This window comes from Diadema antillarum, unplaced genomic scaffold (assembly GCF_040938485.1).
Source record: "Diadema antillarum isolate AM-2024a unplaced genomic scaffold, OU_Dant_1.0 seq00000183_RagTag, whole genome shotgun sequence".
In the NCBI taxonomy this organism is placed as follows: Eukaryota; Metazoa; Echinodermata; class Echinoidea; order Diadematoida; family Diadematidae; genus Diadema; species Diadema antillarum.
The window spans coordinates 1,317,619-1,331,915 of record NW_027271250.1 but is presented as its reverse complement, the minus strand read 5'-3'; the positions used below and the strand labels follow the sequence as shown (position 1 = coordinate 1,331,915).

The 14,297-nt window shown below is 38.8% G+C and overlaps 1 protein-coding gene across 1 annotated transcript in view; it reads left to right on the top strand.

Annotated features, from left to right (window-relative positions):
* The window catches only part of LOC139728575 (uncharacterized), a 108,585-nt gene that overhangs the window by 14,602 nt on the left and 79,686 nt on the right, over window positions 1-14,297 (top strand). Inside the window, exons 12-26 of the mRNA XM_071639511.1 lie at window positions 790-952; window positions 1,575-1,818; window positions 2,452-2,590; window positions 3,049-3,354; window positions 4,261-4,669; window positions 5,239-5,476; window positions 5,987-6,176; window positions 6,878-6,975; window positions 8,548-8,594; window positions 9,305-9,646; window positions 10,199-10,401; window positions 11,103-11,230; window positions 12,360-12,469; window positions 13,011-13,151; window positions 13,657-13,750. Of these exons, the coding sequence (XP_071495612.1) occupies window positions 790-952; window positions 1,575-1,818; window positions 2,452-2,590; window positions 3,049-3,354; window positions 4,261-4,669; window positions 5,239-5,476; window positions 5,987-6,176; window positions 6,878-6,975; window positions 8,548-8,594; window positions 9,305-9,646; window positions 10,199-10,401; window positions 11,103-11,230; window positions 12,360-12,469; window positions 13,011-13,151; window positions 13,657-13,750 (2,852 nt within the window). The remainder of the gene's footprint in view (window positions 1-789; window positions 953-1,574; window positions 1,819-2,451; window positions 2,591-3,048; window positions 3,355-4,260; window positions 4,670-5,238; window positions 5,477-5,986; window positions 6,177-6,877; window positions 6,976-8,547; window positions 8,595-9,304; window positions 9,647-10,198; window positions 10,402-11,102; window positions 11,231-12,359; window positions 12,470-13,010; window positions 13,152-13,656; window positions 13,751-14,297) is intronic.

Here is a 14,297-nt window from a genome sequence, read left to right as displayed (position 1 = left end):
TTGTTTCAACCATTACATTTTCTGAGCAGCAGCTTTTTGATATGTTAAAATATCACTTGCTATCTTGAAAGGTATGCCAGGCGATTGTTGATACACACCCCTGTGACGTTCATCCAACTCGCCTTGCGACCGCCAGGAGTCTGTGTCAGGTTCTCAATGAAGCTGTCGAGTTTCAACAGTGTCATGCTGATGTGAGTCGTATGCCAGTGATGTATATTTTATGCTAGCTTTCTCTGTAGATTGAGCTCCAAAAGGAGTGTGACTGAAAATGGTTCCTGATATTGTGTTTAGGAGTGATTATATAGTAGATACCACATTGGTGCGACGGGTCTTTAATGACTCATCAGATATTGGCCTATAGATGGTTGTTTTATGCAACAGTCCAAAAAATTTTCAGAAGTATGATCTGATTTCTGATGTCTGGCTTAATGCTGAGTAATTCACAGTACAAATAACATCGAAAGTGTTCTTTGATAGATATTGCTTGATATGAAGAATTATCATTTGAAGCTGCACTGTTTCCTATCACTTTTTTGTTTTGTTTACTTAAAAAAACAAACAGGTTATTTAAGTTTATGTTTATTACAAATTCGACTGGATAAAAAGCTAAAAAAAAAAATAAACGGACAAGCCACAGAAACAAACAAGCAAAAAAAAAACACAAACAACAACAACCATAAATCTTATGCAAGGACATTTTGTTGGCTCTGTGATGCAAGATATTGTGTGTCTGCTTCCTGATAAATGCTTATTTTTCTTTTCCTACTTTACTTTACTGCGTAAACACAGTATGACCCGACAGTGTTTGTGAAGAGCTGTGAGTATGATCTCTGTCAGTTTGGGGAGTCAGATGACCTGATGATGGATGCCCTGTGTGTCTCCCTCAATGCCTACTCTCGTCAGTGTGCCATGGAGAGTGTGGTCCTAGACTGGAGGACACAGGATTTCTGCCGTAAGTTACCTCATTGAGGACAAGATGGTTTAGATTATAGCTATAGTACATGTTTCTGATAGACGCTTGTCAGAGTATATTGGGACTAGTCTTCAACTGGTCAAGATGATTACCTGTATGATTGAATCAGACACAAGGAGGAAAGTTTACCATCAGCTGATGACATGGTTTTCATATATCCCTCTTGCAAACATCACAGAATTTTGCATGATTGAAGAATAATGTCAACCAGCATGGTGTATAAAATCTTACAGTAGTACACCTCAGAGATATACCTAAGGAGGGAAAGATTCATTATTATTGTGCACTGTTAAAAGTAACACTGTGTGACCCTGAAGTGAATGCTCTACTTGTTCAGTAAATGGTAGTCATTTTAAGCTGCAGTAAGTGTGTTTCCCTTCAAAACTGTCATGCAAATACGTTTTACTGTATGTAAATTGTAATTAATTCCCATTAATTTCAATATTGATTTCTTGAAACTGAACTTTGATCAGCTCAATAAATGTAATTGATACAAAGATACCTCATCAGTACTTGCTTCATTCAAATGAAATTTTCTCTGCAAATGAGATGAAAATTAAGTACCCTGCTACTCTGAACCTGGCATTGCTTCCTATCCCAGCCAAGCAGTGTCCAGACATTATGGAGTACAGTGACTGCAGCACACTGTGTCCTGTAACCTGTGAAGCCCAGGACCCAGTGGAGATGGCCAAACACTGCCCAGCGGACTGTGTCAGCGGCTGCCAGTGTCCAGAAGGCACTGTCCTGGACAATGGCCGCTGCATCACCGCTGACCAGTGCCCCTGTGTGCACAATCGGGAGAAGTATCCACCAGGAGGAACAGTCAGGTCAAAGTGTAACCTCTGGTTAGTATTTTTTAGAAATCCATGTGTAATGCAACTTTCAGAGTTGAAAAATCTAATGCTTTCGATAACATTCTTTTTCGAGTTACAAGGAAGATATGAGTACATTGCAAAGTGTTTGCATACAATGTTTTGTATGTTTGCATGTACGTAAATCTTACCATAAAGAAACAATTAACAGTCACATTTAACAAATGCAAACTTGATTTGCAATGAGTTTCCAAAGAAGTTCATCACAAAATTTGATTTAATCCAATGCTGTCTTAAGATTTGTAGGAGTTATGAATCTCCTACCCATCATATTGTATTCTTCATAGGCATGGTAATTAATAATTTTACCGCTTAATTACATTGTGTACTTTGTCGTGTTAATGCAAAGAAAAACAATGTGTAATCCCAAAATTATTGTAATGATTATTAATTTGATTCCATAAGCATCTTCAAACTCGGTACACTGCAATATGTATATCTCAAATGCACCTTGTGCTCTCAATGTTATACATCTATAAAAGTTTTGACAACAAACATTCCATTTATACCAATAATGTGAACATGTTAGCAAGAAAGCAATTAATGAAAAGAAATCTGATGAAGTGCTCATTGAGAAACAATGAAAGCTTATCACGTTATTTTCAGCACATGTCTTGGAGGGATTTGGGATTGTGACCAGTCCCCCTGCCAGGCGACCTGTCAGTCTGTCGGTGATCCACACTACCTGACCTTTGACAAGAAGCAGTACAACTTCCAGGGAGGCTGTCGCTACATTCTCGTTGAGGTACACACCATGCTGAGAAGTTGTCTCTCTGAGTTTGCAGTACATCTTTAAGACCTCAGAATGGAAGTGTACTCATTTTAAAGGTTGAATGCCTTCCTCACACATTGCTGCGTTGCAACCAAATCGAAGAACAATGTATGCATGTATAAATCCATCATTGCAAATTGACCATGCTTTTATGGACCACATGTATTTAGCCTTGATATCAACCCAGTAGTCAAGGATGCTACTGAGCAAAAAGCAATGAGTAAAGTTGGTTTGTTAATTTTGAAGTATGTTGTAATGATATGCAATATCATGATATAATAATGGTTACTGTGAAAAATGCATGTGGTGAAGTAAATTTCGTTGTTTTGTTTTGTTTTTTTGCATGAGGGTAATTAGGAGAATCCTAGATATTCAGAGGGGATAAAAGAACGTTTTATTGTAACTTTTTTCTCAACTTGCTCTCACCATAGGACTTTGTTGAGCAATACCTGACTGTTCTAGCTGAAAATGTTGAGTGCAACATGCGCTCATCACGAACAGTCACCTGCACCAAGTCGGCCACTGTCATTGTAAATGGTACGTCGCCAATTGACCTGAAGCAGGAACGAGCTGTCTTTGTCAATGGTGAGGAGGTTCTGCTCCCATACTCGAACGGTGAGGTGATCGTACGAAGGGCGTCTTCCAAGTTTGTCTTTGTCGAGGGCAACGGATTCCTTGTGAAGTGGGATGGCATCAACAGACTGTACATCACACTCTATCCACAGTATATGCACAGGGTATGTTTTTATATCAAGGTTGATACTCCAATGATTGTATAGATGTTTGCTGTAGATATGATGATATGACTTGGGTATTGGCATCAGACTATCACTCTCATCATTGTCAAAAATGGAGAGCTATTGTAACAATAAATGATGATGATAATGATAAAGGACATTCATATTGCACAGCTACTGTAATGATATACTCTACTGCCCATTGTAAAATAGTAGTCATGGCATGCATAATTCAAATCTAAGTAGCATTTTTCAAAAGTTGAGTTTTTAACCAGGTCTTAAACTCCTGGTCTTAGTCATGAATTGAGCAGATATTTACTTAACAAATTGTTGGACCACTGAATGATATGTTATGACTTTTGTTCTGTCAAGCATGCGCTATGCATGTACATCTCCAAGATAAATCTCTGCTATTATTGACTCTTCATAAGAACTTTGGTTTTATTTTTAACAACAGCATAGTTGTAACCTTGCAGGTACCAGCTTGATAGTGTATTTTAAATTGTATTGACAGTACACCTATGTGTTATGATAGCGATAATAATGATTATCAATATTAATGATAAGCAACCTTTTTAAAGCATTCTGTACAAAATATTCCTAAGTACTTGATATAGAAAATGTGAAATGTTTCCATGGTTTGGGACTGTTGAGTTTAAGCGTGGAGGTTATTCCATAGTTTAGGGGCACCACCATGGAAGGCTCTATGATCTCCATAGCAGTTATAAAAACGATGACCAAGAGTAAGTTTCGGGGCACTATGGATGAAGAACAAAGACGGATATATTGATTTGATAGGAAAGAAGAATCTGAAAGTAAGAATTTGCATGTCTAAAACTTATAACCAAACTGCCGATGCAAGACAATGAGTGACTTAAATCCCTTCTTTATCGTTTTGTTGTTCAGGTGCGAGGTCTATGCGGAACTTTCGATTCCAACCAGAACAATGACTTCATGACACCAGCTGGCGACATTGAATCGAGCGTGATCGCTTTTGCCAACAAGTTTGCTGTGGACCCGGACTGCCAAGAGACGGAGCCTACCCTTCCCCTCTCCCCCTGCAGCCTGAACTCCCACATGGAGACCTTCGCAGCAGAAAAGTGCGGCGTCATCAATGGGGATGTCTTCAGGCCCTGCCATGGCAGCGTCAGCCCCGACATGTACTACGACATGTGCCTCTACGACGTGTGTGGCTGCGACGCGACGCACACTGTGGAGTGCCTGTGTGAGGTCATCGCTGGTTACGCCACCGACTGTGCCAATGAGGGCATCTATGTTGACTGGAGAGCCCATTCTGCCATTGCGGATTACTGCAGTGAGTATTAAGATCGATGATGACAAGTCAGAATCACAAACTCTATGGTTTTTAGCAGCCATTGTTGTAAGAATGATCATCAACTTCAGAGACACATGGAAGTGATGAAATATTTGGACAGGACAAGCTCAGGCATCATACCATTCATGGACCTTTATTCATCTTAGCCTGCAAGCATGCATACCAGTCATTTCCTTCCAATCAACAAAATCTTTTCATATCTGTGTGAGAAAGGACATTTCATTCTTTTCCTCAATCAATTCAAGTGATAAACAAGACTGTAGCTTAAGTCACTCAATGTCTTTATAATGTGTATTGACTTATATTTAAATACATCCAGGCATTAGTTTCAAATTCAAAAGATGAACTGTGCTGTCTTATGAAAAAGAAAAAGTCTCATTTTGACCAGTTTGGTCAACATGATGGATGAACCTCAGTCATATACCTGAATCCATGTTTACAAATTTTCAATTGAATATTAGCTCTAATGATGATTGTAATATCATTGTATGCTAGGAAATTGTACAATGTATTTGACAATAATCTTTAAATCTTATATCTGTCACCAGATGTCCAATGTGAGGGAGGTCAGGTCTATGAGCAGTGTGGGTCGACATGTGCTGGGACGTGTCGCGACCTTTCAGTGACCTGCGCAGAGACCAATGAATGCGTGGAGGGCTGCAACTGTCCGGCTGGTACAGTGCTGGATGACGAGGGGAACTGTATTTCCCCCAGCAACTGCCCCTGCCACTACCAGGAGCAGTCATATCCACCTGGTTCTCTAGTTGAACAGATGTGCCAAGAATGGTATGTAAACATCTCCAAGAAAAAAAAGGGGGGGAGGGACCTTTAAGCCCAAATTGGATGTGTCATAATTTATAATTAGTTCAACCAAAACATCTTGAAGCAATATCAAATTGAACATTTGAGTGTTCTATATGTTTGAACTATAGGAAACATATTTCATGAAATTGATATTGTTTGACAGATGAAAGGATGGTGCATACCAGAGTAGAATAGCAATTGCAAATATAGTCAGACCTGCTGTAAACAGGTTTGACTGTAAAATGGTTACTAAGAAGCTTTATGATTACAGATTTCCGTACTCTCCAATCACAGCCCTGTCCTGTCAGTGAGCTGAGAATGAGGGTTATAGAGTGATATATGTATATTTTTTTAATTTTTTATTTTTTGGTCTTGTTTAGTGTCAATATTAACCTCACTTTACCAGGAGCTACCATCTTGTGTAGTCAAATACACCTGATAAGAGTATGTAAATTTTTTGTTTTGTTTTGTTTTGCTTTGATTTTTACACAGTACTTGCCTTAATGGCACATTCCAATGTGAGGGAGAGCGATGCAATGTGAGTGACATGTGTCCTAGCAACCAGCTCTACGATGACCTCGCCCCAGGATGCCCTTTGACCTGTGAGAGCATTGCCCATGGCTTCAGCTGTGCAGTGGAGGACGGTCCTGGATGCACATGCCCTGATGGCTATCTGCTAGATGTAAGTCACTTGCATAGCATGCTTGTGTCTTTGCATGCCTCACATGCACAAATACTTTTTAAGAACTTACATGTAACAACGACTATTCCTGCCTTCTTTATCATACTGTGATGTTAATAGGCATATGGCGCAGAGTGTGAGCTTCCCTAAAGCCATCCTAGATGAACTACTATAAAACCAGAAACACTTGCAGCATGAAACGTAGGCACATTGGAGCCGACAGCCTTTTTCACCACCGGCGTTCAGTGCATTGTGTAGACAAAAACTTTCACATACATTTTACAAACTTTGTTCGTGAATCTTGGCTCCTCATGAAATTTGTAAAAGTTTCATGTGTGCAAAAATTTCTGGTTTTACAGTATCATGCCTGCCCTCTTCTTACTTTAGCTTCAGAAAAGAAAGCTCTAGAAAGCTCTAGAAAGGGCTTACAAACATACACACACACATGCACACTTGTATTCTGAACTGTGGTATCAAAAGTGAAGTGTAAGATAAATCAAAATGAAGATACTAGTAAAGAATTATCCCACGTGGCATGTGAATTCTGCTGCTGCTCATTTTGTGTGGTGCAATACCTATGTTTCAGTTGTACTTGTAAGATAGGTATGAATCCAGTATCAGCAAATGGTTTTTGTGTATTCTATTTGCTTTTTATTCAAGTGGGAAAGAAATCTCATTTCATTGTTTTTGATGACATGCAGGGGGAGAATTGTGTGCAGCCTTCAGAATGCCCTTGTTACCATGGTGACCGACGCTATGAACATGGAGAGATCTGTAAGATAGACACCTGTAATGAATGGTAAGTTACCTGGTATACTATTTTCAATGCTACATGTTTACAGCTTTGGAAATCAGGTGCCTGAGGTTTTGCTCAGCGATATTAGGATAAAATGATGAAAGCCGTACATGTTTTAAATCAAGTGTTTTGAAGTACAGTTATACAAAGAGCGTTATGCCTTGAAATCCCACAGTTTTCATTTTATATCTTAACCCAACAACCCATGAACTACACATTGTATCAGTTGTTGTTGTTTTTTCTCTCTTTTTAACATTTTTTACACTTTGTTAGAGGCTGAAGTATAACAGGGGATTTTTACAACATAATTTGAAAGCCTTAGCCACAGGAGAGGTGAAAGGTCACAATCAAACCTTCAATTTTTACTCAAGTCATGTATGAAGGATAAGTCAGGATAATTTTCTTGGTGATAACATTTAGATTTCCCAGTTCCTACACCACTTTTCATTGCATAAAGCGGTAGTCATCCATAATTCAATGTAGGAATTTCATTACATGAAGCTGTAGTCATTCATGATTCAATTTGTATGTGTGTATGTGCTTGATGAATGGAACAGTTTCTGATTTAAATATTTGGAAAGTATCAAATGATATTTGGATTCTGGGGTTATAAGTGAGTAGTTGAATAGTTGAAAAACGAGGGTCCCATAGTATCAATATGTTCCTCATTTTATGTATTGCTTGGTGCAACTTATGATATATATTATAAAATGGGTTCAAGAATGTAGCCAATTGGAAGCGCTGAAATGAGTCACGTGTGCGTGCATTAATTTTTACTATCATGCACGGCCTTGCAAAAAAGCGTAAAGTCACCGACATCACAATGTTTACACTAGCAGTGCGCACTTAATCAGTTGTTACAAGTGCGTCGCGCGCTACGATACGCGCTGTCAATCCTGTAAACAACTTCTCGTTCGGGCTGCCAGCCGGCCTTTCTTGTGCACAACAATCATGTGGCATACGTATACGCTTATACGTACAGTACTTACATGTGCGGGATTTCCGAGTGCGACGTGCGTAAATGTTTGGGACGAACATCCTCGGACGTCTTGACCCACAAAGGTACATGAAAAACGCTGACAAATGCTGTTAGTTTTTGAATTTTCGACCCATTTTATAAAACAAATGATGCACAGGATTATTTCGTGGCGTTAGTGGAGGCGTAGCTCACTCTCAGGTATTTACAATGTAGTGCATGTTTCACAATTGTAAATACCCTCCAGTGCACTCTACGCCTACACTAACACACTCTATCCTGTGCATCATTTGTATATCATCGCTGGGGCGACAAGACCTCGTATCTACAAAATGTCAAATTTTTAGGAGAGCAAAAAAACATGGTAGCCAAAGCACTGCATCAAATGGAAGAGCATTTCCTTTTTTAAAAATGCCATGATGGCTTTTTTTTTTTTTGGTAAGACAGGTAGGATTTGGACAGGACATCACTTAACCGATTATCTGACCATTAATCCCAAAAAGTAATTTTCACCAAAATTTCAGATATGAGGTCGCCCCCAGCAACGATACGCATCTTGATGACAATGTAATCTTCTATTATTTGCTTGCCTCCTCTAGCTACTGTAATGGATCCATATGGCACTGTACAGAAAATGACTGTCCAGGTAATCATTTGTCAAGTTTGGAAGAGTTTTATCATCACACTTATATGACATCTTATAGTGTCATTTTGCTATTTAGGTTGGACTGAAGCCGCTCCATTAACTATTTGTATCTAGTACTACAAGGAGCATATTTCCTATTCTCTAGTAGCAGCATGTATAAAAACAAACCTCACTTAAAAAGAAGCTCTCTTGCTGAGTAACTTCTTGCAGTTTAACATTGCCTACCACGACATGCTAAAGTGATTATGACAATGAATATAATAAAGCTGAAAACCATTACCTAAACAAGAAAAAAAGGAAAAACGTGAAATTCATTCTTGGATACAAATAGAAAATGTTAATTATTTCACAATTATTGTGTTGTTGCTTATTTATATGTTGCAAATAAATTTTTGTTAAATATCGAGCATTTTCTTTGGTTGATATGAATGCTTATAGATATTATGGGGCTGATGTAAATACCTTCATTCATATTAATTTTCACAAAAAAAACCATGCATAAACAAGTAAACTAATGTTAACATAATTTTAATTAGAATGTAAAATAGTATGTGAAGAAAATTGATGCAGATTTCATTCACTTCTTTTTTAACATTTCTGCTGTAGATATTACAAAATCATTCAAATGAATATTTTATGATAATAGTCACTTAATACTATTCTCCAACATTTAAAATGGCCATTTCATGTTATATTACACTTTGCCACAGGACTATGTTCTGCTGTCGGTGAGGGACATTACACTACCTTCGATGGCAAGAAATACTCTTTCACCGGGGACTGTCGCTACACACTTGCCAGCGACTCTAACGGAACCTTTTCCATCGAGGTAGAAAATGTCCAGTGTGGCTCTAGCGGGGTAACCTGCACCCGTGCCATTGAGCTCATCTTTGACGGAGACACCACCATTTTCCTGGTGCGCGGTGGAGATGTTACCATCAATGGGGTCCCCATCCAACTGCCCAAGTACTACTCAGCTTGGAGCGTCGAACGGTCTGGGTTCTTCTATGTGATATTTGCCAACTTTGGGCTGGAGCTTCTTTGGGATGGAGGTAATTGTTATGGAAGTTAGCATGTCATCTGTCAATCTCTAGGAGTAAAAGTAACTGTTGCAGAATCATGCATTTCACTACAACTTCCACTTTTAGACCATGATTAATTGATAGCTTCATATGTGCTACTTGGTCAATCTCTGTCACCGCCTCCTAGTTGAGAACACTCTCTCTGGCAGGTTGCTTATTATTTAGAGGAAAAGATAAATGCAAGCATTTATGTTGATCAAATTCATAAACCCATTCATGACTCTGATTTACAGAGCAGCTGGTGAATGTCATAAATGCACTAGCTCATTCATTTTGTCCAGTTTAATAGTCTATTACAACAGACACTGATCAGTGGAAGATTATCATTTTTAAAAGATAGAGTTCATGTTTCAATTAATACAATTTCTACACCCCCTTTTCTTTATTCTTCTCATAACCATGTGTGCCAAAGTGTTTAAACTTTAAAGGAGCAAGAATTAAAATTTGTATGATCTTATTTTTTATGTGATTAATTGATGGTGTACAATTGTAAATGCATTTGTGGTCACTTCCAACGTCCAGGCACGAGAGTGTATGTGTCGGTCACCCCAGAATACAAAGGACGTCTCTCCGGTCTGTGTGGAAACTTTGACGGCGACCAGGAGAACGACTTCACGGCACGGAATGGAGCTGTGGAGCACAGCAGTGATAACTTTGCCAACAGCTGGAAAGTCAGCAGCGGCTGCCCAGAGCTGTACAAGGAGGATCTGGTTCATCCATGCAGGGTCAGTGTCACCATCATGGTTTGTCTTCATTTCTTTCTTTTTCATCATGAAACTACCAGCCTATCAGCCTTTAATAACCAGAATTACCTATAATGACACCCAGTAATTCAAAGATTTGTAGAGAGCCATTCAGCAGGTATATTCCCGAGTCTTGAAAGCTCAATATGATGTATCCTCGGGGTAGTCAGTTTATGTAGTCTGGATTAGATTTGTTATACTTCTGATTCCAGTGGTCATTGAGTGATAATTGAAGGCCTTAATACTGATGATGCCTCAGTTGAATCAGCAGAAAGACTGATCTCTTAATACCTCCATTGCTTATATTTTAGAGTATCTGTAAAGAATTCTCAAAGCTTTTCATTTTTAGCTGCTCCAGACATGTTGTTGTTTTTCTTTTTGTAAGATCCTAAAATGTAAAGAGCCTTTAGCTTGATGCTGGTGCTTAAAATGATAATATTTATGTTTGTAAAAATGTGTTACACATATGTGAATGTATGATTGATGCAAAACTTTTATCTTAAATTTGTGTGATAAACATAGTTGTTTTAGAATGGTTGAACAAAGGGGAAAGGATGCTTTCCCAGAGCTGAGAGTTTTGGTCTGCCTCTCCAGACACAATATCAGAGCAGTATTGTATTACTTTAGATTATGTGTGAACATTGATGTGAGCTGCTGCTTCTCTGCATGTGACGGCCTTCCAGGTCCACAGTCACCGAGAGGCCTGGGCCCAGAGGAGGTGCAGTATCATCAGCTCCCGGCTGTTTGAACCCTGCCACCAAGTGGTCGACCCAGACTCCTACTTGGCCAACTGTATCTATGACTCCTGTGGGTGAGTTAAACAAAAAAACAAACAAACAAACAAACACACACACAAAAAAGAAGAAGATGGGTTCCGGGGAAAGCAATTTTTCTGTATAAATAAGTAATATATTTTTCCTGATTTTTCTTGTGTTGCAAAAATGTTTATGTGTGAGTGTGTGTGTATGTGTGTGTGGGGGGGGGAAGGACTGGCAGGGCCAGTGTCAGTAGGCAGGGCTCGACACTAACGGTGGCCCGGTGGCCCGGGGCCACCAAAAACGCACGTCGGGCCACCAAAATTTCAGAAATGAAGCATTTGGTGGCCTGATCGGGCCACCAAAAAAGGTCGGATGTTTGCCTTTGGGCCACCAAAAATAAAAGTTAGTGTGGAGCCCTGCAGTAGGTATATGTTTTTTGTTTTGTTTTTGTTTGTTATATTTACCTGAGGAAAATAGTTGGAAACTGATTTTTATAGTGGAATTATGTTTTGCTACTTTCAATGTTCTTGACCAATCAATGAACTAGAAATAAATTGTGAGGAATATGATAGTGGATATTCAGAGTTACTGGATGAGTTACAGTGTTCAACATGTGTCATATGCATTCCAGTCTTTGACGAGATGTTTTAACCAGAACATGCACCTGGCAATGCTGAGTTATTAAAGGGGTTGTGGTAGGGCTGTCTCGGATGGGATACCCTGAAAGGACTACCCTGGGTAACTAGGACCATATTATTTACATCATCAGTTTTTGTGTATGTGTCTCATAAATTATGTTTGCTAACATTACTGATGTTTGATTTTTAAGAATGTGTTATGTGTATCAAATAGATGAAATTCAGAAATGTTGTTCTTTCTGAAAATTTCTTCTTTAAATCAACATCAAAGTAGCGTGTCCCCATTTACATTGTTCAAAAGAAAAAGAACTAAATAAAATTTATGCATCTGGCATCAACAGTTCTAATCTGCTGAGTGAATCTGTCTAAAAATTGTGTAATGAGAAGAGACATATATGTTCTGTTATTTCGCACAGTTTTTTTTTTCACATAAAGGATACATTTTTGGTATCTTCCAAAATGTCTCCTCGTCTGTACTGAATATTTAACTTGTTGCTGTCAACTATACAAGTAGCTGCACTGGTTTTCTCTGTGTTCCCTGCAGCTGTGATCTTGGTGGGGATTGTGAATGTCTTTGTACTGCCATTGCTGCCTATGCCATGGAGTGCTCCAGGCATGGATTTGACATCATGTGGAGATCTCAAGAACTATGTGGTAAGCTGTTTGCTGTGAGCATTTCACAGAGGCTTCAACAATCAACTGCATCAGATGATACTTGGTTCTTCGACTCCTTAAAGAAAGAAGAGAGGGAGTTGGAAGATAGTGAAACACAGTAGAATTGCAGTATGAAATTGACCATGATGGTGCAGATATGTGAAATCAGTAAATATTTGCTTTAGCAAGTGAAGTACCCATATGTGGGAACTGTTACTAAATGTTCTCATATTGTTTGAGGTCTAGCTACATTTCATTTACCTTGACAAAAAGAGAAGATGAGAAATAAGAATACTTTCTATCTACATGTATGTTGTTTTTAAATTATAACAGTAGAAGACTGCTTTTGCCTGGAAGCAATGTCTTTATTAACCAAGGCTGTGTGAGAATCGTAAGATCTTCAAGAGCGTAGCCTACTTTTCCCTCTCACCAAGAAATCCTGCAATGAAATGTATTTTTTTACCCACTGTACCATGTATATTTATTCATGTGTGTCTCTTGCTTGTCTCACCCCCCCCCCCCCCCCCATCTCTGATCCCAGCCGTTCAGTGTGACAGTGGGTTTGAGTACCAGGGATGTGGCTCAACTGCTGTAGACACGTGTGCATCATTTGACCGCGATCAGATTGGTTTTGGGAACTGTGCTGAGGGCTGCCATTGTCCAAATGGTACTTTATCAGAAGGTGAGACTGCGTGCATATATACATGTTGAAAACTTTGTCCATCTGGTCTCTTTTTTATGCCGTACTTCAGCCTTATCCCCAAAATAAGATTACGATTGTACATCTGTCAGTCTCTGTCAGTCTGTCTTGCTAGTAGATTATATGATATATCATCAATGTGTCAAAAGGCGTTTATGTGGCGTGTGCTGTTCTTGCTGTTGAAGTTCTTGCATATCATGCAGATGGGCAAACCCATTTTGTCATGCCATTTTATATTGGTTGTCAGTAGCCTGAGCAACTGCTTACAGATATCAGGTATCATGCAGCAGCATTAAAAGCCCCCCCCCCCCCCCCCCAAGTAGTTCAGACTATGACAAGGTAATGATTTGGGAGGCATTGTAGAATAGGCCGAGTGTGAGATGAACCCATTCTGAGAGCATGCCCTGAGAGTGAACTTGACACTCCTTGGTGAGTCTCTTTGAGCCACCAGTCAAATTTTACACCTTGATACTCACTTCCTCCTCAGATGGACAGTGTATTGAAGTCAGTGAGTGTCCCTGCTACTTTGGCGGAGTCGAATACACAGCTGGCACTGTTACTAGTCTCAATTGTCAAAACTGGTGAGTATTCGACAATCAAGTTTTAAAATCACAGACATGACCTGTACATTGCTTTTTGTAGTTTTTGCTAATGAGACAGGTTTTTACATTGATGACTTATATCAGTTTCTTTTTACAAACATAAACCATGCAATAATCTTTCTCTCCCCTTCTACCATATGCTTCAATATTTTCTGTAACTTACTAAACATGCATAATACAGTATTTTGTATATCGTTTGTGTATATAGATGTATAATTCATATCTGATGGACACCCCAGTCAAACTTGAATTGCATATGGCAATCTACTCATGAATTTATATAGCTTGTAAATGATTATTTCATGTGCAAAGCATACATATGTATGTATGAATGTATATTTTCATTTTGTGAATAAATCAAATCAGTTCAAATAAAAAGTACATTGAAATGTAATCACATATTTCTCATGATATGTAGGAAAAGTGTGAGAGACATGAGCATGTACAACCAGCTAAAGTGTTGCTGGTAGATACATTGTGTAGCTTAAATTGCAAGTAACTATCCTATGTGTATGTTTATCTTTTT